The sequence below is a fragment of the Babylonia areolata genome, chromosome 23, assembly GCF_041734735.1.
Source record: "Babylonia areolata isolate BAREFJ2019XMU chromosome 23, ASM4173473v1, whole genome shotgun sequence".
NCBI lineage: Eukaryota > Metazoa > Mollusca > Gastropoda > Neogastropoda > Buccinidae > Babylonia > Babylonia areolata.
This window is the reverse complement of record NC_134898.1, coordinates 25060264-25084757: the sequence shown is the minus strand read 5'-3', so window position 1 is coordinate 25084757 and position 24494 is coordinate 25060264. Positions and strand designations below refer to the sequence as shown.

At 43.2% G+C, this 24494-nt stretch overlaps 1 protein-coding gene across 1 annotated transcript in view; it reads left to right on the top strand.

The window, feature by feature from the left end:
• Positions 1-7291, top strand: part of LOC143297742 (uncharacterized) — a 36096-nt gene extending 28805 nt beyond the window's left edge. Inside the window, exon 21 of the mRNA XM_076610194.1 lies at positions 1117-7291. Within this exon, the coding sequence (XP_076466309.1) occupies positions 1117-1222 (106 nt within the window). The 3' untranslated portion in view covers positions 1223-7291. The remainder of the gene's footprint in view (positions 1-1116) is intronic.
• The last annotated feature ends 17203 nt before the right edge of the window (positions 7292-24494 follow it).

The following is a 24494-nucleotide window of genomic DNA, read 5'->3' as shown; positions in this document are numbered from 1 at the left end:
GGACATTAAACCTTTAAATATGTCAGTGCTTGATAGATAACACAAACCAGAATATATGGAGATGAAAAAGCTTCCATTATCCTGTCAGTGTCTTGTGAAATGATGTAAGAAAAAGGTGGTGTGTTAATGGTATCCACCTAGGAAGTTAGACTGAGAGATGGTGAGTGCCTGGGATCAAATCCCACACTCGGCAGTATTTTCTTCCCCATCACTTGACCTTGAGTGGTGGTCTGGATGCTAGTCATTCAGATGAGTTGATGAACCAAGTTTCCATATGTAGCATGCACTTGAAAGAACCCATAGCAACAAAAGGCTTGTCTCTGGCAAAATTATGCAGAAAAATCCACTTTGGTAGGAAAATAAATACACATACAAGCAGAAAAAAATATGGTGGTGCTGCACTGCAGCAACGTGCCCTTGAAAGAGCACTTTGAATTTCTCAGGGAGCAATCTCTTGTGACAAAAAAGTAATACAACACAATATTATTAGTGTTTTGAATGCACAGCTTCTTCACACAGTGCGGGTTTATCTTTTTTTTTTTTTTTTTTTTTTTAGCTGAGTGGTTAAAGTGTTGGGACTTTCAATGTGAGGGTCCCGGATTCAAATCTCAGTAATGGCGCCTGGTGAGAAAAGGATGGAGATTTTTCCGATGCCCCAGGTCAACATAGGTGCAGACCTGCTTGTGCCTGAACCCCCTTCATGTGGAAATGAATGTTAAAGAGCCTGTAATCCATATCAGCATTCAGTGGGTTATGGAAACAAGAACATACCTGGCATGCACCCCCCTGAAAATGGAGTATGACCCCCTACATGCCGGGGTAGATAAAGAAAAGGGTCATACATGTAAAATGTTGCATGTGAGTCTGGGTGTGCAAGTGTGCCTGCCTGAAATCTGATTGAATGACACATGAAACGAATGATAGCATCCAATGGCAGCCGTCAGTCGGTTCTACCCAGTTTGGCAGCCTGTTGTGCAAATGACCCTGTGTTTGTAAAGCGCTTAGAGCTTGGTCTGCAACCGAGGATAGGCACTATAGATGTATCCGTATCATTCATTCATCATGTATTGATCAGTCTGCACACTTTGACACCCAGAAACTGAAACTGTGTTGCAGACTGATCCGGGGCAAGGAGCAGCAGCTGAGTGTTGCCGCCATGAGTGCTGTCGAGTCTTCTGGTGCCCTGGCCAGCTGTTTGTGGGAGCTGTTGTACAGCTGTTGAAACTGTCCTGCACCCTGTGGGAGCTGTTGTACAGCCCAAGAAGCTGGCCTGCACCCTGTGGGATCTGTTGTACAGCTGTTGAAGCTGTCCTGCACCCTGTGGGAGCTGTTGTACAGCTGTTGAAGCTGTCCTGCACCCTGTGGGAGCTGTTGTACAGCTGTTGAAGCTGGCCTGCACCCTGTGGGAGCTGTTGTACAGCTGTTGAAGCTGTCCTGCACCCTGTGGGAGCTGTTGTACGGCTCATGAAGCTGTCCTGCACCTGTGGCAGCTGTTGTACAGCTCAACAAGCTGTCCTGCACCCCGTGGGAGCTGTTGTACAGCTCAACAAGCTGTCCTGCACCATGAGGGAGCTGTTGTACAGCTTATGAAGCTGTCCTGCACTCTGTGGGAGCTGTTGTACAGCTCAACAAGCTGTCCTGCACTCTGTGGGAGCTGTTGTACAGCTCAAGCTGTCCTGCACCCTGTGGGAGCTGTTGTACAGCTCAAGAAGCTGTCCTGCACCCTGTGGGAGCTGTTGTACAGCTCAAGAAGCTGTCCTGCACTCTGTGGGAGCTGTTGAACAGCTCAAGAAGCTGTCCTGCACCCTGTGGGAGCTGTTGTACAGCTCAAAAAGCTGTCCTGCACTTTGTGGGAGCTGTTGAACAGCTCAAGAAGCTGTCCTGCACCCTGTGGGAGCTGTTGTACAGCTCAAGAAGTTGTCCTGCACTGTGTGGGAGCTGTCGTACAGCTTAAGAAGCTGTCCTGCACTGTGTGGGAGCTGTTGAACAGCTCAAGAAGCTGTCCTGCACTGTGTAGGAGCTGTCGTACAGCTCATGGAGCTGTCCTGCACTGTGTGGGAGCTGTCGTACAGCTCATGGAGCTGTCCTGCACTACAGTGATGGTGCCTGTGCTTCATTCATACTGCTGTTGCCACCAGAACTTATTTTGAACTTGTTTTTAATCTCTCTCTTTCTCTCTCTCCTCCTCTCAGTCTGTTTCCCTCTCTCTGGTTGTTCTCAGCTTGTTCTGCAGCCTTAACATGGTGTTTGTAAAAAGCTTGGCTATTTATATATTTTTCATTTCTCTTTACTCTCTCTCTTTCTGTTGAGTTTTCATGGTATTTTATTGACTACTTTTTTTCTTTTTTTTTTTTTGCTGCTGCTGCTTTCAGTTCCACATGTGATTTTTTCCCCTTTTTCTTTTGACTGTTACAACTGAAGGCTTGTGTGAAAGAAAGAGAGAGAGAGTGTGTGACTAAAAGAGAGAGAGAAAATGTTTTGTACATGTACATGTTTTTGTGAGTAAGGCGTTGTGTTATGAAAGATCATCAACTTAAAGTGTGAAGGTGATGTGGGGGAGAAGCGTCTTGTTATGTTTAAAAAAGAAAAAAAAAAGGTGGAGGGTTGTGGGGGGCAGATGCTAGACCAGCACATAGGCCCAGCAGGCTGGTCAGGCTACATGCTGAGAGAGAAAAATGAAATGAAAATTTTGCAAAGATGTAATCAAAGTGTAATGAACATAAAAAGATTCATAGAAGGAACATGATTAAAATGGGAAAAAAAAGAAAAAAAAGGGGGGACTTGTTCAGTGAACTTGTGTAAACTATGTGTCTGTGCACTGTTTTTGTGCCATGAGTGGTTTAGCAGTGTTTCAGTTCAGAACAGACTTCTCCTATCTCTTAGGTTTGACCGGCCCATGTTCAACTTCTGTTCACATGGAATCCTTCTCTGCTTCAGTCTTTTAAGATGAGTGTTCTTGTTTGAATTTTGTTTCATTATTGTATTTCAGTTTTATGTAAACGTTTCAGACAAACCTAGCAAAATTAGTGCATTGGGTTTATGCTAAGGCCAGGCACAACTTGCCCTTTTTTTGTGTGTGTGATACAGCATATGTGTTTTGTGTATATGGATCAGTCCGCACACAGTCCCACACCTTGCAGCTTAAACTGTAACAGAGTAGTTAAGGTCCAAAACCGATGACTGGGAGTTGGGCAGGTTTGATTTCCATCTGAGGTGTGTCATTGTGGGGATTTGGTGGGCAGGCAGCAAGTGGAGTGTGTGCTGAAGGGGAAAGATTGGGACGGCACACAGACAGAAATCATCCCCTTCATGGATGCCTCTGGGTGTGTTGCTCAGTGTCCCTGACCAGCACTGTAGGTATCTCGGTCTCTATGCCTTTGGACTGTTGTGTAGACAAATAAAAATATATACACACACGCACCTTAATTTCCACCTACAAGGCGCAACGTTGTTGTTGTTTTTTTAAACTCAATGCTGTCACTCATGTTTTACAGGTTGTGTGGGCCCTATCTGTGTTTGAAAACTAAAATCTGACAGCCACTTTGTGCCACCTCTCACAACTGACTCGATATACGACAACATCATTGATCACAATAAACACACATATTTGGTGTCATATACTGTACCATGTCAAACTGATGCAAACTAGGCCTATTGGTTTGCTCTGCTTGGCCAAATTTCGCGCGGCTAACAGTGAAAAGACGGGCCCACCCGCTCTCAGCCAATCAAACGCCTCTAAAAACTATAAGCGCTTAATCATTCCTTTGGCCAAGGCTCTCCACGCCATCTTGTCAGGTTTACGCTCTGTCTCGTCTTACGCTTTTTTCGGCTATTCAGCGTATCCTTTTGGCCTTATTTTGTTGCATGCGGCTTGTGTTTATTGTATTCTTACATTCTGTGTACTCGATTCGACTCGGCACCCTCGATTCGTTCGATTTTTTCTGCCTCTAAGTCGATCCTGTCTTTCCTTTCTCTGTTGGGGGTCGGATTTTCGCTGGGTGCCTAAGCGCGGGTTCCATGCCTCGTGTGCCATACCACGAAGGCAGGGAATCATGATGCTGGGATTGAGACTCGGTAAGAGACTCTCCCAGGCCCGGAGCTCATGATTCCTCCCGATACGGACCGCGGCGATGCGTCGTTAGACGCTGATCGCGGAGGCGATGTTCGTACCAGTAAAACAGTCATGAAGGGGACCGGGGGGAAAGAGGTACGAGCGTCGCCTCCCGAGGTGTCCCAGCGCGAGGCAGGGAGAAGGGTGAATGGCAAGTCATCTCCGTGCTGTGGGGACTCGCAGCTAGGCGCGGACTCCCAAGGGGAGGCCGCGCCCGGCCATTACCCGGGTCCCCACTCGGAGACGGCCCTCAAGTGCCCCATTGTTGTTCCCCCTCCTCCCTTCTCTGTCGACCCCCCTCCCCCACCTCCTTTTGGGGGGGGAGAAAAATTTGGTTCCGGGGGGGGGGTCTCTACGAACAGCAACACTTGCATGCTTCAGTTTTACCACTATTCGAGTGACAGTCCACATGGTTCATTTTCACCATCATGTCAAATTGAAACCAAATCATGTCTGACGCCAAATTTAAAGCAAACACAATCACAGTTCTCCTTAGGGAATGAAGAAATCAGCAGTATCTAAATTGGGGATAAATTTATGGTGCAAAAATAAAGAATCAGAAAACGGGACTCTAACCTTCCAATCTTTTCAAACATGGAAAGCAAAATGACAGGTGGAACTGAAAGCAGAACTAGCAGACCAGATCCTGATAGAACAAGCTATTGAACTGAGGGCTTGACAACAGTGTATATTCAGTTGAAAGCTTCAGAATTGTTAACATTGTGTTAAAAAAAAGAAGAAATAACAACAGCAAAAAATGAAAAGAAAAAAGTAGATAACAGAGGAGAAAAATGGATTTACATACCTGAGTCAACAAGCAAAAGTAAACAATTAAGATTCCAATCCAGTTTTCAGAAGACTATGTCACAACTCAGAAAAGAACATCTGGAGTCGACAAAGTGTTTCTGCTCAAGACAGTATGGAGGACTTTCACTTTTCAGGATTATATCGGCAGGTGCGGCTTATTGGTTGTGTGCGTCTTCTACATGTTGAAAATTATTTTATTGTCTAAATTCAGAGGGTGTGCCAGTAGCACCATGTCAGCAGAAAAGCAGGGTATACAGGAAAGGAGGATGGGACTTGTCACATAATACCAAACCTGAATCACTAATATTGCCCTCATCCTCATTGATTTTCTTTAAGAAATATAGAACATTAATAATAATAATAATGATAACTATTGCATATTGACATTTCACCGCCAGGCAGGGAGCTTGTTGCATCTAATAAAAGTTTTACTATATAAATATACACGCATTCAAGTCTGACACCTCAACAAGCGTGTGCACACGCTTACACACACACACACACACACACATGCACGCACGTAGCCAGTAGAAATTCAAGAAGCACATTCGACAATGATAAAATTGCAACATCTCATAATCTTTGGCCTTTGATACCCTACTCATGGTGAGTTTGGTTCCAAGTTCCCCTCTACTGCCATGCATATAGTGAGTTTGGGTCAAGGTGTTGGGTGCTGGCAGATTCACAATAGGAATGTCAATGAAGGGATGTGGTTGCAGTGTCCATTCTGGAGGGGGACACTCACTCTGTCTGGCTCCACAACAGAGCAATTATTGTCATCAGTAGGGGGCTTAGTTGGTGGGCTCCTGCCTATGTTGAACCAGAACAGGCGCTACTCACCACCGAAGTGACACGGCAGCTGTGCAGGGTCTGCTGGTGTGTGGCCCCATGGTGACCCAATATCAGTAGTTCCAGATCCCTGTGGACTGCCAGCACTTTGAGAGGCTGATGAATCCATATGTGGTTTTGTGTGGGGGGCTTCGAATGAGTGGTGTGGGAATATGTCACACTGAATTTGTGCAAATGTGGGCAGCAAAAAGAATAATATATAAAAAAATATATAAATAATTAAATGTGGGGTTTGGGGGCCAGAAAGAGGGGGGAAAAGGTGCTGCAAGGTAATTGCACTGTATGCTGTCTGCTGGGAGAGCAGTCCAGATTTCACACAGCAAATCTGATGATAACTTTAAGAGTGAATACAACACCATATATATATATATATATATATATATATAGTATGTCTCCTGTGAATACAAGTGTGTGAGTTCCTGTGTATATCCGTGTATTACTCTGTGTGTGTGAGAGAGCAACATCTCTGCCTGTAAAGCGTGTGTGTATCACTTTTGCTCAAGGCTTACAGATGTGGCACAGTGGATAAACTTCATGCACCTGGATGTGACTGAATACTGTGTTGTTTACACTTATTTTTGATTGTTTGCTTCATTATTGGAATGCGACAAAGCGTTCAAGACAAGATCTCTCTTGGTGTCTTAGTATGTGAACGGTGCTTTGAACTAGAGTTGGTGAATACTGCTGGCTGCTATTATAGATTATGGGCATGCAGATTTTCACTGACAGTTTGTGGGATTAAAAAGAAAGTCTTTTTATTCCAACATTTCCTTTCAGTATGCGGTCTGTTACATGTGGCTTTACAAGAACACATTACTTAATTGTGAGAGCGTTTAGCGGTCGGTTTGGAAAGTTTGTTTCAAACTTTAAGTCTGAGTGTAACTGGTCAGTTTCAAAGGAGTGTGATTGGTCAGAATGGTATGTCCGTCTTGTCTTGACTTCGTACTCAGAGCTTGGTGTAGTCTTGAGAATTGTGGAGGGGGTGAGGGATGGGGGGCAGATAGGTTGGGGGGACAAGTTCGCTGTGTTGTGATGGTTTGAGATGAAATAAGTGCCCCCAGAAGTGCTACACCTGTTGAAAAGTTAGTATGTTCATTTGTCATGATCAGTTTGTGGTTTGCTTATGCAGGTGTTTTTATTTTATTTTATTTATTTATTTTTTATGTTGAATTTAGGATTATTCCGGATGTATGATAATTTATTAATTTTTTTAAATTTCATTTTTCATTAATTTATTTTGTTGTTTATTTTCATGTTTGTACTTTCAGTTATTTATGTCCATTTGTTGTTGTTTTTTCATTACTGTTAGAACTTGAGTAACAGCCTTTATTTCAAAATGATCCTGTGCCTTCTGTGGTATGGCCCAGTGTTGTGAGTGGTCAGAATGTTCAATGAATTCCAGAGAACTGAGAATGATGTATTTTCGATGTGTGCTGAAATCATCTGTGGTGATAATGGTAGCACAATAAAAATGAAATGGAAATGCAATGAACGTCTGTACTGTGTGATGGAAACATGATCTGTTGATTACATACGTGTATAATTGTCATCTTATGTTTATTTGTGAGTATGTATGTGTGCGTGTGTGTATGTGTGTGTGTGTGTGCAAACATGAATACTAACAAAAATTAGAGGAAACTGCAGACTGCGTCTAAAATTGACACAGGCATGGTGCAGTCGGTAGACCTGAAAACTTGGGTCACTGATTGTTGCCATTATATCCAACTCATTCATGATCTCTTTCAAAATACTAAGTGTTTGGATAAAGTATTTATGATGCGGTTCACTCTGTATTTTGACATTGTACAGTTCTTTTTTAAACATTCATTTACGCACGCCATCTTGCCAGCATGTCATTGTCTGTGGGTGTGAGAAGAGGAAGTATATTTAATGTCCTGTCGCACACACTGTGTGGTGTGTTGGACAAGTGTGTGGAGTTTTTTAAAATATATTTCTAATGAAATATCCAAGCCAGAAAGCTGTGATTATGTCTGGAAAAAGTAATAAAAAACACTGACAGATTAAATTGTAGCAGTTGCCAGCACACTAAACAATGAAATGCTGATTGATGTGGACAGGATTGTCGGGTTCAGGTGGAAAGGTTTGCACTCATACGCTAAACTTTCAGTTCAACAAAAATTTCGTATTTACAATAGTGAGCAGAAAGCATAAACTGGATTGACTGATGCAATTTAACAGATCATTTCTTGCTGTAAATGTTACTTTACAAAGTTCACACAACATGGATTTGATTTATAACTACAGCAATTTCTGCTTCTTAGATCACCATTTGGAATATCATCATGTTGCCAGTAAGTTTCAGTGTCAGGTGTTCAAAATGAGCTTTGGAGTTTTTATTGTGAAGCTGGAAAGTAGTAATAGAAACAGGGAAAAGTTGAAATGTATATAAATATGATGTGCAATTTGTGTGGATTTATAGTGACACACCTAACAAATTTCAGCTGCCTTATGTGGAAATGTTCACATTTTGGCACACAACTTTCAGTTCAACAAAAATTTGTGCATGGCAGAGAGCATCTCTAGGCTAAATATATTTATGTATATTTATTTAGTTTTCTTTTTTCTTTTTTTTTTCTTTCTGAAATATGTATGATTTTTCATGCTTTATTAGCAAAGTTATTGGCATTTTCCAACTATACTTTGATTGCCAATATTTAAAATAAAGAATCGTAATGTTTTCTTGGATCTTATACAAATAATGAGGCAGGAGACGATATGATTAACAAACAGTAAAGAGTGGTAACTCTCTCCATTACACAAGGTACACAGCTTCCAAGTCAGTGATGCTTACGCTACCGGTTCAGCTAGCACACAGGTAAATAAAAGGTACATTGGAACAAACCCACACTTCCTCAAAAAAGGAAGCGCCGGGCCTGTTCTTATACTAATCATTTGACATGTGCACACAGCAGCAAAGACAGAAGAAATGTGCGAACACAAATTAGCTTTTATTCAAGACTGGCATAGCCTCTTTAATCCTGAATAAGCCACACAGAACTGTTTGTTTTTTCTTGGATCTTATTTTGGCTTGGCAAGTACAAGTGGTGCAGCTACTCTCGTATAGTTTTGAACTCTCTAAAAATGGAAATGCTACTCTCAAATCTAGTTGGAGGCTGGCAGGTCTGATTATGTAAACACAGACATACCCAGCAAGCGCATTCCTGAAAACATGTGAAAGCTCACTTATATGCAGTTGAATATGGGAGTTGTGACCCAGTGAACCCAGAAAAAAAACGGACAGCTCAACACATTAACAATCCGAAGCAAATGTTCTGTCAATGTTGAAGAAAATAATTCTTAGTTCTGTTTGTTCTGACTTTCTATTTTTTTAGCACAGGATTAATTTTGAATAGCAGGTTATTATTTCTTAACTAGTAAGGACATTTGGGAGTGGGGTGGGGGAGTGGGGTGGGCGTTCAGATCTGAATGAAGCATGTTTCACGTCTGCATTATCACTTCACTTCTATCTCTGGACCAACACAGTTTTCACTACATGAAGGTGTTCAGCCAGTCAGTGGTGGGTGCTTAGTGATTCAAACACACACCCTTCTGAGTGCAAGCTCAAGCTCAACCAGTAGAGTTAACAGACACGCCACCATCTGGTGTTTACAGGAAGGGTCACTGCTGATACGACATATTTAAACACAACCATGTAGAAACACAGTGCCAAATTATATACAATGTCAAGCCATACACTGGCTCCAGAATGTCGGTATGACTGAGAAGATTAACAAGCACTGACACAATGACGAGGAATTCCCATGCCCTTCTCTCCCATCTTCACCCTTCTACACATTTTTATGCATGGACACACATGCTTGCACACACACAAACGCATAAACAAATACACATGTAAGCATGCACACAAAGTACAGGAACACTTGCAAGCGTGCATGCAAGTGCACACGCACACACGCCTACTTCTTCTTTTTCTGCATTCGTGGGCTACAACTCCCCCGTTCACTCATATGTACACGAGCGGGCTTTTACGTTTATGACCGGTTTTACCCCGCCATGTAGGCAGCCATACTCCGCTTTTGGGGGTACACACACTTAAAGACGCACACTGAGTGCTTTTGATTGTGGACGCATTAGCTCACCAAGTCAAGGTTGTGGTCATTGTGGTCAGTTTCATGGTCTGCTTGACGGGGACAATTCCCCCCCCCCCCCCCCCCCCCCAAAAAAAGAGAAAAAAATGATTGAAACAGGGAAACAGATGTCGCACTTCAGCATCCTAAATTCCTGGAGCTGAATTTAGGATGTTCAAGTGGGGCAGTTTGAATCCCATTTAAGCATCCTAACTTATTGAGCAGAATTTAGGATGCTAAAGTGAGACTTTGTCAAACAGTACAAAACATAATGATAGCAATAGAGTGGAAAAAAAAAAGTCCTCGAAATGAGTCAAGTAATAAACGCTTACAACTGACTTGCCACACTGTTAACAACAACCGCACACAGCACTGCGCATATCAAGTCTCAATGTAGAGTTCCCACCCAGCTTATTGGATGCTGGGAACAGGACACACACATGTATTCCTCACATTACCATGTTGCATTTTACTATTTTAGCCTGCAGTTTCAAGGTGCCAAAGGCTGAAAGCGTGCAGACTGATCTGTACACGCTACACCACATCTGCTGTAGGGGGAAAAAAGGGAGCAGGTGCCACCTGACCTTCGCATGAACCCAACATGGTGATCAGGTCTTGAGCTTCAGAGTCTACCCGATGTTTGTCATTTACAGACAACACTGGGTCGGCCCTGTTGCAGGAGACGTTTGTCTGCTGAATTGCTACACTGAGGATAATATGGAATTAATGTGTGTGTGTGTGTGTGTTATATTGTTAGGTTGTTAGGTAACTAAATAAGCCCTGTCGGTAACGGTTATGGAATGCAGTCACACAATACGCAAAAGAATCCCACTTTAGCATCCAAAATTCCTGAGCCGTATTTCAAGTTGGATGCTATAGTTGGACTTCACCCAATTCTAAAAAATCTATCTGTCTCTCTCACTTATATACACACTGCGCGCACAGGTATGCACTGAAACACACACACACACACACACTTCTCCATCCAATCTGAATATACCCTATTAATTACTGACCATTCACCATCTTTGAAATGGGGTCTGCTCGAAGGGGCTGTATCGCCAGTATCGCCATCTTGGCGTCGCAGACTGTAGCGGTCCGGTTCTCTTGTCTTAACAGTTTAATTCCGAGGACCTGGTGGAGGCAGCGGAGGTGAAACTGATCGAGCTTGACTGAAAGGATGTCCGCTGCTGGCTGTAGCAGGACAGTGTCACTCCACACAGCGATGAGGGGAGGACCACTCTGTAGACAACCGTCGTCTCCCAGGTCAACATAGGTGCAGACCGGCTAGTGCCTGAACTCCCTTCGTGTGTATACGCAAGCAGAAGATCAGATACGCACGTTAAAGATCCTTTAATCCATGTCAGCGTTCGGTGGGTTATGGAAACAAGAACATAACCAGCATACACACCTCCGAAAACGGAGTATGGCTGCCTACATGGCGGGGTAAATAAATAGAGCGGTCATACACGTAAAATGTTACATGTCTGTTTGAGCGTGTATATGTGCGTGCCTGAAATTTGATTAAATGACACTGGAAACGAATGACGAGCGCCCAGCGGCAGCCGTCAGTCGGCTCTACCCAGGTAGGCAGCCTGTTGTGCAAATGATCCCGAGTTTGTCAAGCGCTTAGAGCTTGGTCTCCGACCGAGGATAGGCGCTATATATATAAGTATCCATTTCAATCAAAAACCCTACTTGCCCCCTGGGCTGATAGATGACTCATTCTCTCCAAATCGTCGGTCCTCGGGCGAGTCTACATGACCTCAATGACCATCATCACTCAAGTCGTCACAGGCTATTTTTATTCCAAAAAGTCCCCATGGGGGAACATGATAAAAAAAACCCAAAATAAATAAAAAGAGGGGGGTGGGCAAAGGCAAACAATAAATGACAACAATGTATTTCGCAAGATTACACTGTACATAACGGACTAGTAATTATGCAAATGAAATAATGCTGCGTTTAGAATATTATCTAAACACAAAAGCATCTAATTTCAAAGAACACAAACTGCAGTAACAATAACTAACCCAAAAGCGTTGTAGTAGTAGAAATCTAGCCGAGTAGAACACAAGACCAGGAACACGATGAGCATGGCTTAACTATCTTGTCCCCCGCCACCCCATACCCCCTCTCCCACCAACCTTTACCACTACCACCACACTCCCCTCCTCGGTCTGTGATTCATGTCTGGTGGACATGGTGGGGACTGCGATGCTGTCTCTGGCGATTTCCTGTCCTGAGAACACCGAACGCGTGCTTTCAGTCGGTGAAGACAATGATGGCAGCTCTTTTATGGCGTCAGAAGGAAGGTGGTCTTTAGTATTCCCCCCCCCCCCCCCCCCCCCCCCCTCTTCTTCGGTTTTGGATTTGGGTTTTGCGTTTTTGCGCCGTAAGCGTTTGTGTTCGTTGAGTTGTGTGTTTGATAGTATTTGTATGTTTGCTAAAAAAAAAAAAAAAATCAGTTCTTTTGATTTGAGGGTGTGAAGGGTGCAATACAAGTGCACTGATGTAACAATACAGTCGTCTTTGGAGAGGTACGGTATTGGTATCAAAAGCTGTGAGTGTGTGTGTGTGTGTGTGTGTGTGTGTGTGTGTGTGTGTGTGTGTGTGTGCGTGCGCGCGCGCGCGTCTTTGTGTATACATGCATACATATGAGTGCCCGTGTGTGCGCTCGACATCCGTGCGATATGCGCGCATGTGGTATGCCTGCATGCGCGCGAACGTGTGTATGTTTGCGTCAGTTGTCTGTTGTCACAAGATCATAAACCAATTCGTACACAGGCATACGCAAAAGGAGGAACACACCCACGCATAAGCTTTCGCAAACACACGCTCTGTACGAGTACATTACGTCTGTCGGTTCTCTCCTGGTGGAAAATCATTCTTTGCCGGAAGAGATCTGCGGACCAGATGCTGAGAGAGTCTCCTATTGAAACCAGTGGTCCGCAGTTGAGAGAAGGCAGGGGGAGGCATCCTGTCTCTTCTCTTATACTCGCTGTATTCTGTTGTCGAAACTGCGCAGTCCTTTCGCATTTTCGAACTGTCTCTTCCTCTTTCACATACTTGAATGCATGCTGGCGGGTATGCACACACACACACACACACACACACACACGCACGCACGCACGCACGCACGCACACACACACACACACACACACACAAACAGGCACAGATACACCAACGAAAAAGACAGTGACCTGCATTGTGGACTAGCAGAAGGGAAAGAAAGAGAGCACACTACACCCATTACTTTCACCTGTCCACACCAGTGCGCCACGTTTCGCCTACAGAGTTTTGACAAGGGGGGTAAAGTGGTAGGGGGTTAAGATGTTTTTCGATGTCAACTGATTACATTTCCCATTATGATCAAATAGACTCTATAGACACTGAAGAAGAGTGAAGATCTGCAACACCCTTACAACATAATATACAAAGATAAGAAAACAAACAAACAAGAAACAATAACAACATACATAAGATACTGAGACTTGACCATCCACTCACATGTGTGATTTCTTAATTCTGCATTAACGTTAACCATGTTTAACTGCCTTCAAATTCACTATTTTTATGTCTGTGCCTCTGCCATGAAATTAGCAACTGATCATACTATAACATCACCATCAGACGATCATCTTCTTTTTCTTCGTATGTGGGCTGCAGCTCCCAAGTTCACTTGTATGTATACCTACACGAGTGGGCTTTTACGTGTATGACCGTTTTTACCCTGCCATGTAGAGCCATACTCCTCAGACGATAAAACGGAAACAACATCGTGCATTTTAGCCACATCTGAATAAGAAAGTTTAGAATTGTCTCGCAAAACAGCATAAGCTTTACACTGAAAGAGAAAATGTTTTTCATCTTCAATTTAGAACACGTGCAAGGCAATTAAGGTAGTTCTGTGGTAGTTCCAAGTTCAAAGCATTTCTTATTTGCATTACAACCAAGTGTTCTTAATCTAAACATTGTGTAACTAATTCTGTGCCATTAGGCTGTAGTAACACTTTGAAAAAATTCAGGTTGAAATACATCCTAAAATGAGAAAAACCAGCTATTACTTTCTTTGGTTTCCATACCGGAATGCCAGTTTTGTTTAAAAGAATAAATGAGTCTGTGTCTTTAAATTCTGAAATAAACTGCTGTTCATTTCCTATTCCTCAGAACAACCACACAATTGCAAAATTTTCTTATAACCAGAGAGAGAGACAGTGAGCGTCGGACTGCATATATGCATGGTACACATGTTTCCACACCTGTTAATGTACAAACATAGATTATATGTATTCGGTGTGCGTGCAACATACCACCCCATACATTTCTCCACCCTAGACAATAATGTACAATGAAATTTACACACCCAACTGCATGTCTGTTCCGGAAGAAGAAATTTCAGCGTAACCAAACAAGAGTTTATCCTTGGGCATAAAAAAAATTCAGCGTAGCGACACAGCAGTTCATCCCTTTTGAAAAAAAGATACCAACAAGCGGCCGTGAATCCCTTCATCAGAAAGTGCAACGTCATCAAACAGCGCTCTATCCTCTGAGCAATAGATTCGGCGGAGGAAAAATAGTTATTAAAAAGAGAGAGAGAGAGAGAGAGAAAAGTGATAGTATTATCTTAACGATCTGGGAATGGAGGGTGTGAAGGATGTAGATCCGAGCAGACAGTGCTATCTATGTAAAACTGTCATGTGTGTCGTGTCTGCGTTTCACCATTCATATATCTGATGACAGCATCAGTGTTGTAACTGGCTCAACCGGAATCCTGACTCTAGAATTAATTCGAATCGTTATCCAGGTTCAGGTTTTCATTTTTATCCAAGCACAAATATAATTTTGTTTTCTCTGTTGGGATTATAGGAAGGAATTCCAGTTGGTTCTAACAGAAAAACCATTTTCATTGAAAACAAAAACAGTATGCAGGGGCGGATTATGGGGGGTTTCCTGGGTGCACGGAAAACCCCCCTCGGACAAGAAGGGAAAAAAAAGAAGAAGAAAAAAAAGAAGTAAGGAACAAAGTACCCCTCTCCCACCTACACTCACATCACACACACTGTCAGATAGAAGTCGATTGTGGAGGGTTTCCAAGAGGTTTTTTGGACTGGGGTTCTTTTATTTGAACAAGATTGCAGTAAAAAGAAACATCGGCCTCAATCATCATGTTAAGAGTCATATCCCTTGCAATTGTTCTCAATGACATCATATTCAAAATGCCGAAAAGGCGTGCACTCAGCGGCGCTGATGCAAAAGGCTACAGATCTACAAATGGCTTTGTTATTTGCCTTCAACGAATGGTAGATTTTGTAAAGCATGTGCCTGCTTTCCAATGCGCGATGACCTCCGCATTTTTGCGAAGCAGCCTTACAAGCACTGAACCAAGGCAGCTGAGGAGATGAAGAAACACCAGCAGTCATAGTACTATAAAGATGCCATGATTAAGGCTGAGTCATTCATTGCAGGCATGACAGATCCAACAAAAGCGATCAGTGTCTAGGTGAACGAAACGTGCACTCAGAGGATCAAGGACAACAGGGTAGTTCTGAGTAGTGTCATCAAGACAGTCCTATTTTGTGGCAGAAACGGCCTTCCTTTACGAGATCACAGGGATGACGGACATGGATAAAGACAATCACAGCAACTAAATGCCCTTATCCGTTTCTGCATTGATTCTGGAGACACAGTTCTTCAACAGCATCTAGGGTCCTCTCTTCCTGGCAAGGGTCAAGCCACTTACGTCAGCAAGATGACCCAGAACAACATCACAGAACTCATCGGTGACTACGTAAAAGACAAACTACTCGCCGAAGTGAAAGAGGCAAAGCACTTCTCTCTTCTTGCTGACAAGGTGACTGATGTAGCCAACTGGGAACAGCTTGCAGTTATCTTGTGCTATGTACACTCGTACCAAGTCATAAGAGGAGAGTTTCTTGCTTTCGTTCCTTGTGAACACGTCGCAGGCGAATCACTCACGGAGAAGATTCTTTGTTTGCCTTCAAGAGTGGGGTTTGCAGGTCGAAGACATCAGGGGCCAGGGGTACGATGGACTCAGTGAGGCTCCAATATGGCTGGCAAGTTCAAAGGAGTGCAGGCAAGGATCGCGGAACTGAATAACAAGGCTGTGTACTTTCACTGCGCAGCCCACTGCCTCAACTGGAGCATCTTGAAAGCTGTGATGTGCAGAGCGTCCGCAATATGTTCGGGACAATGAAGGAACTTTCTCTCTTCTTTGCACTCTCTCCGAAGAGGCAGCGTTACTGGGAGCAAGTCTTAGCGCCATTACATCACTAACAAGCGAAAACGTGTTGACCTGTGTCGCACCCGCTGGACTGAAACTCACAATGCATTCGAAACCCTGATCAACCGATTCCCGTACGTACACCGTTGTTTAGCTGACACAGAAACGAAAAATGATGACTGGGACAGTGACACGTTGACGAAGTGTCGGGGATTGGGAGCGACCATTACTAGCAGTGAATTTATGGTCTTGTTTGTGGTCACAAGGAACTGCCTGAGGTATATCAAGCTCCTCTTGGTTGGCCTGCAGGAAGCACAAGACATCATTTAAACATACGAGCGCACTCAGTGGCATTCGATCCGATCTGGATCGAATATTCACAGCCGCATGGTTCACCAAAGCATCAGAGCTTGCACAAAATGTCAATGAAAATGTGACAATGCCACAGATAGCATGCAGACAGACACACTGGCAAAATCAGCTGGTAGACACAACAGAGGAGTTCTTCAGGTGGAGCATAGCAGTACCTTTTCTAGACCATCTCCTTTCCGAATTCAGCAGCCGTTTCAAGAATTCAGAGCTGGTCTTTGATGAATTCATGCTTGTTGCAGAGCAAGCTGTTCGCACCGAGCATGCATGCCAGCTTCCAGACAGCATTATGGCCTGGTCGAGTTGTGATCATCTGACTTGTCTGACCCTGAGCAAATGGAAGCAGAGTTCCACCGCTGGTGCGTGAAGTAGAGACCAGAGACGACACAAGCCCGTCCTTCAACAGTGGCAGTGTCCTTGCAGCACTGCAGCCAGAACTTCTTTCCTAACATCCATGCTATGCTGCAGCTTATCACAACTCTGCCTTTCACCACTTCTGAGTGTGAAAGGACGAAAAGTGGCCTTACATAGCTGAAGACTTGCCTGAGATCGAATATGACTGACCTTTGCCTGAATGGCCTGGCCTTCATGAGACTCCACAAGGTAATCGAGGTGGACACAGAAGCAAATGTAGACACACTTGCAGCAATATTTAAGATGCGAATGGCAACGCAGTTTCCTCGCCACCTTTTGCAGTGTAACGACTGACTACGTGGAAGACAGTAATAGAATACAAGTGTACAAGTGTGAAGGAGTGTACAAAAAAGCGTTGTTGATTAAATTAGTAGTCAATTTTCTGAGAAGTTGTTTAAGTATGCTGTTTCACATAAGATAAGATAACCAGGTGTGGAACCCCCCCTCTCCCCCCCCCCGTCCCCCCTCCACATCGATAGCATAATCCGCCCCTGCTATGGACGTGAAATAAGATGTAAGTAAATGTGGTAGAATAAAAAATAGAACAGGGATTGGATCTATTTTAAACGACAGAAAACAGAAAACGTTTGAGAAGACGACAAATCTGCCTACGTATTCCTTCAGAAGGGAGATGTTCACTCACTCTTATTAACGTGTTACTGCTGCTCAGCTAAATCAAAAGCAAGGCACACGGTGTCTGACGGCAGTGAAAGGTGAAGACACGAAATCACCACTGACTGACGTGAATTTGCTGCTAAAAGTGAAGACGGTAATTTACTTGTCTATGATAACGGAATAAAAGAAATAAGAATACAACACGATAACAACGGATAGTTCTTGGAATAAATACTGTGACAAGAACGGGCGAATTCGAACACATATCAGTCAACAGAGCTGACATGCACACCATTTTCTTCTCTTGACTGTAACTCTGGTAAACTTAACTCTTCAGCAATGTCACACGAATAGTGTCACGACAATGCTTGTTTTCTTGTTCTTCTGTGGTTGACATTTTGCAGCTCGATACAGGGATACGTTTTTGTTTCCGATTTAAACGTAAATGTCGGGTTGCCAGTTTGGAAGTTGGACACATTGCGCGCACGTCGTGATGCTGAACGTGAGCATTTGGAAGCCGTTACGAGTGCTGTTTTTAGCACTGTTGCAGCAGAGCAACTGATAGATATAGTGACATCGCAGAGATTGGCTTTACTGTTCTGCTTGTTTTCAACGATAGGATCACTGAGAAAGCTTGAAGCGGGAGGGGATGGGGGAAAGGGAGAGGAGGAGCAGGAGGAAAAAGGCGGCAGGGAGGGAGGGAGATGGTGTATGAAAGGAATGCACATAGCAGGGCCGTTCAACCAAAATCCGTACCTGCAAAAATGAAAATTTTAAAGTGTGATTTGAGATTCAAATAGCCAGAGACAAGTACATGCACGTCTGACGGGATCTCTGTTACAGCTTTTGTTGTCGTCACGTTTAGGGAGAATTTGGAACGACTGTTTCTCAGTCAGAATCTAACCATCTTTGAACGTCCTTTCGCTGTCAGTTGTATACTAATCTGGTCGAAACTGACGCAAGATGTCTAAAATCTGACCAGCAATGTCACCAATTTTACTTACCAGAATTCTTCAGGATTCGGGAAACGTGAAATTAAAGCGCACACGTTCTCGCCATTGACGCACAACTTCTTGCTACTGAAGGATCCGGGCTTTTTTTTAATGAATCGCCAAACATAGGCGACATCAACTTTCGCCCTTTATTTCAGTGCTGCTACCACTTTCACCGCCGGCGTGTTAGGAGTGCAACACTCCCTGGCGCCAGCTGATTTTCAAGAAAGAGCAAGAAATTACACCTACCGATTTCAAATTACTAAAACTTTTTTTGTGTTTTTGAACCAAATTACTTCCTGTTTTGTTTTGTTTTCAAAGTATGAGGAATGATGGAATGTTTGTGTTTTGGAGCAATAAATGATGTCGGTACAAGTGAAATATTTTGATTTTTGTGTTAATTATTATGTTTTTTAATACAAATTTTGCACTTTGACACATTACAGACATAAACAAAGACAGGTACAACACAAACATCACTGCAATGCAGATGAAAACAAAAGCAAACTCACCAACTGAAGTCTTCAGTACAACTATATTTCCCATGTAATGGTGTAATCCAGAATATAATCCATGGGAAATACACAAAATGAACTTGCGTTTTTGTAGAAAAATGATTTCTGTCACTTCACTTGAAGGTTTCACAGTGTCATCACTTGAAATATCTTACTGTGGTGGAACTATATATACACTTTACAACTATCTGATTAAACTAAAATACTACTAAAGCCAGAAAATAAATGAATGGAGGCAAACTATGTATACAAATATGTACACAGGTCTGAACTGTTCACTGTTGGAGACCGTGAATTTTGGTTGCTGCTGCTTTCCTGTAGTCCTCCAAAGTATGATACAGTTCAAAGCACAGAGTGGGACACATTGGCTTCTTGCACATTATGGTTCCAAATGGCAGGCTGAGCAGCCAATATGTCCACCAGCAGTCCTCGATTTCAGGCTTACAACACAGCCACATCGCGATCTTAAGTGCTGTGTATGCCTTCATCTCAGGGACAGTGATGTCTTTGGCAGCATTCAGCCTTGAATGTTGACTGAGTTCAGTGATGCCTGAGAGCAGCTCCTCTGCATACAGATTAGACTGGTCAGCCTTTATGTGGAATGCTGATTCTGGGAAGAAAAGCATAAAGAAGTCCACTGGACGGAAGTTGTCAGTGTTGACAAGGACACCTGAAACACCTGAGCAAAAAAAAAGAAAAAGAAAAAAAAGAAGTAAAATACAATCAGTAATAATTATATAACAGCTGATTTATTATCAGCTAATGATAAATACTACAAATAATATATTATACTTATAAACAAGTGCACAAATAGCAAAAACATAGATTTTTACACAGGCATTGTCTTACACAGTGTATCTCCATAATCTTCACAAGAAAAAAACAACTGACATGAAATATTTGTGTGGTAAATAAACATACTGCTCTTACTCTTCAATGTCCAACACTTGTCTGATACCATGCACACATGATTTTATATGTGCTACTTGTGAATGAACAGAACACCTCTGATCTGTCCACATAAAAAATAAGTGCGCGCACACGCACACACAGACACACACACACACAGAGTTCTCTTACCTGTTTTCTTAGTAAAATTTGGAAGCCATTCTGCAGGACAGTAGAGATCATCCATGTGGTACAACACCCACTGAAACAAACCAGGGCTTGGCACAGCTGTTCTACCACGTCCCCTCCCTCCTGGTCATTAGCGTGTAGTCGAGCTTGACCCACGGCCTTGCTGTGTTGTTGGTCTCCGACGTGACACAGACGCTGCGACTTGAGCAACACACTCTTCCCCTTCACTATCACTGTCACTCATAGCTACCGATGTGGTGGCCGTAGCAGGAACACGTGCTCCACTCGCCTGGCCACGCCCTGTACACTCGCGACTTGGTACTTGGTTCGGTGCCCAGTCACCACCACTATCACTCTCCACCTCAAACAATGAAACTTCTTCATCATATGGGAATTTTTCGCCCGAATCTTCAGTTTGCTGGCCTGGCTGCAGTCTCAGTTGCTCGATAACTTGGTCAGTTATGAAGCAGCGTTGTCTGCTCGTTGATGCAGCCATTTTGGAAAATGAAAAGATGGAAGTTGCGGATAAAACTATAATAAACTCACTCAAAAACTTGCAGAAGTACTGAAAAGATGGCGTCAATCGATAGAAGGGGATTCCCCTAGTCATATGCACAAAATATGGCCTTTCAAACCTTCCCAAAACAAGAGTGGTAGGTTTTTGAATGACCTACCCCGATCCAGTCGCCTTTTGGCGACATCGGCGGCCTCCCCTACTGGGTGCCGAAAGGCGACAAAGGTGGCCAAAGTGGTAGGCATAATTATGTTTGAAGAATTTCATTTCTCTCGTAAATATGGAAAGAGTGAACTTCTCTTGTGCTCCATATCTTGCAGAGAAAAAAAGCTAATCTGAACGAAGCAGTTTGGCACAAAAGCCCGGATGGTCTTGTCCCTTTGTGCTTATCAGTTCAATTTTTGTAAATGTACGAAGGTGATATTGACGTTTGAAAACCCTTCCTCATCCCAAACTCTGCCGGAAAAAAATCCGTTTGTCCACCAACCTATGATCCGGCTAAAGAACTTTTCTGACGAAGATAAATGTTTGGAATCCTCTAAATTCGAACATAGAAAATTTGCAGCAATTATTACACTAAATTACAGTGGCACATATAGGAAGATTTGCAGTAATCACTACTCTGAATTACATTGGTGAATAAAGGAAGATTTGTAGTAATCATTACTGTAAATTCCATTGACACATGTCATAAGATTTGCAGTAGTCGTTACTTATTTAATGGGGAAAAGCTGTAAGGCGGGGGCTTAGGGAAGTGTTAAGCTTTATCTCCTGCTGTTGTTCACAGTTATGAAGAATGTTCTTTTTTAATGACTGGGAAAAAAAGGAATGATCTAAGTCGCAGGGGCACATATTACCAGGACATTTAGATTGAATGAAAATTAAACAGAACAGTTGGACTGATGTGTTTGTATGAGAAGCGGCACGTAAAACGACACCAAAAGTACTAAAACATGCCCTTATGCATAGGCCTACTGATTAAAGATAAAACCTTGAGGACAACAGCCCGAATTTCATAAATATGCCTTGACAAGAAAGTAATGCACATCATAACACTGCAGTACACGAGACTACACCATACCATACTACTTCACATCACACTATTTCACACCACACTACACCACACCACACCACACTACACCACACCACACCACACTACTTCACACCACACATCACTCCACTTTACATCACACCACAATCTATCACATCACTACACGCATCATCACAAATGACACCAGACATTACATCACATAGCAACAGACTGCACTACACTACACTACACTACACTACACTACACATCAAACCACACATCACAATGAAGGTTCAGTCTGAACTGTCTTGATAGCAGCTTGATCCATGTTCAGTTTTGCTGGTAGTAATCTGTTTTACAAAACAGAGATTTTTTAAAAATCAAATGGAAATCAACTGACACGCTAGAAGCAATTAATGACTTTGAAAGGACAGTAAATTTTATGATAAAAACCAGTAAAATCGGCGAGTCTCGACCTGTGCATTTCTGTCTATGGTGGCCTCTGTATCGAAAAGTTAGAGACCGGTTTGCCTTGCGAACAGTTCGATGTAAACATCAGTCCGTTTTGCTGTTAATTGTGTGTTTACTCTATTTTGAACGAAAATTGAATACACACAAAATAGTATATGCCTACTCTGTTGTCAGAGTCGCAAGCTTAACACAAACTCGCAGATAGATAGATAGATAGAGAGAGAGAGAGAGAGAAGCTGTAGCTTTTTAGCAGAACAAAGCCACGTTAAATGACAAACGCGACTTGACTGCCGTGGAAATCGTGTCGTTTTATCAAAACCTCGTTCCCTTCTTATCTTTGTCGTCTCGCTCATTACATGGCGGTTTCAATTTTGCTGTCTGCTCGGGTGGTGCACGTGGGGTGGATATCACATTGTATTTGATATTTGAAAGGCATCCCCTCTGCCCCATTTCAATGGATATATTTGGGGGGATATTTTGGATTGAGGACAGAGTGCATTCAAACTGATCCTGCACCGCCATTTGGTGCACGCACACTGTTGATTTGTATTGTTTCGTTTTGTTTTGTTTTTTTAACTCGTATTTTTTTTTTTTTTTTTACTTCAGGATAGCAGTTAAGGATGTTTATTGTTTTAGTGACTGTCAATTATTTTCAGTCGTTGAACCATTTTTTCCCCCATTGCAGCACTGAAACTGATGGACTGGGCTAGCACACACGCCCGCGTAATAATTATGTTCAACCTAAAGTGTTGAAGTGAAACAAATAAACCAGTACATCTGAATCTTGCACAAACGATCAGCGCATCTGCCGAGCTTCTGCCATCTTCTGCTGCTTTCAGGCAGACGTGCGCTTAGGACAATGACTCCAGTTTCATTTCCACCCCACATGGCCTGAACAGTGCCTGAGGACAACACGTTGTTGAGCAGAACCGAACACTGTCATGATTCATCGAAATGTTAACAGCAGTAGCAGTCTTTCACGCGGGTGTCATATAATTACTCCATTTTGTTTTTCCTTTCCAGGAAAAACCAGCTGAAACCATTATCTTTTTTTGAAAATCTAGAAGTCTCATGATAGGGGCGAGATGGCTGAATTTCTAGTCTCCATTCCCATAAACGCGATCGTTTTGGCAATTTTTACCTATCTAATGGACGGAAACAGCTGGATATCAGAAGTTTTACAAGTTACAGAAAACTACCCGATGAACCGTTCGTGTGGGGTAGTGTCTTTTTCCTTTCGTCCCGATATATATATACTTTTAGCATGCGTTTACCTACTGGCATGACAACGTGCAGTGGATATGTCACGATTTTTTGCTACCACATGTGGTCGAGTCCACGGCAGGGTGTGTGTGTGTGTGTGTGGGGGGGGGGGGGGGGGGGTGGGGGGGGGGGGGGGGGGGGGGGCTGTCTGCCAACAAAACTTGCTGACTGGTCAAGCGTGATGAGCGATAAACGGAGGGTGAGGTGAGATGTGTTCATGGGGCTCGGAGGAGAAGAGGAGAAGGGAGGGGGAGGGGGGGAGGGGAGCGGGGGCTGAAGCACGTGCCAATGTACTCCCGAAATACCCGTGTTTTTTGGTGGAACACTGTCGGCATGTTCACCTAATGGGGGAGCAGTTCAAATACAGACGCGACTGCCCCAAAAGCGCAACAACTTGTAAGCTTCATGGAGGCCACTGGTGATGGTGGTGGTCTTCTTTTGAAGAGGCTGAGTGAAATCATGCAGTGGATGGTTTACCTTGAGTCTGATACCTGTTCGAGATATCACACAGAATTAAAGTTAAAACGTGCCTCGGTGGGTGTCCATGGGGGATTGGGGGTAGGTGGGTGGGGGGCATTCGGCCGTGTGTGTCGCCCCCTCCCCCCACCCCGCCCCTCCAGCACCCCTCCTATTAGGAGTAAAGTCCACGAAAGTTTTAACTGCAGCGTGAACATGTTTCCAGTTGGCTGTTCATGAATATTTTAGAAGAAGATTTTTTTTCCCCGTTATTACTGCATTTCTTCTCTCTGCCACAAGTGACCGCTGGTCTCACTTTCGAAGAAATAGGACACAAGTTGTGTGACAAAAGTCCAAAATGTTTAGTTTATACGGACTTTTATTGTCTTTCATTTCTTCTTGCTTTTGCTGAATTTTAATGTTGTTATAAATATATGGATCAGAGACTGGAAAAGTGAATCATGACCCTGATCTCGTCTGTTATTCAGATGACCAGAACCACCCAAATATATATATATATGTGTATATATGTGTGTGTGTGTGTGTGTGTGTGTGTGTGTGTGTGTGTGTGTCGGGTGTCCCCCCAAAATGAACCGCTTTTGACAAGTATTTTCTCAGTGATAGAGAAACCAAATTCACACAGTGACCTTTGGGTAT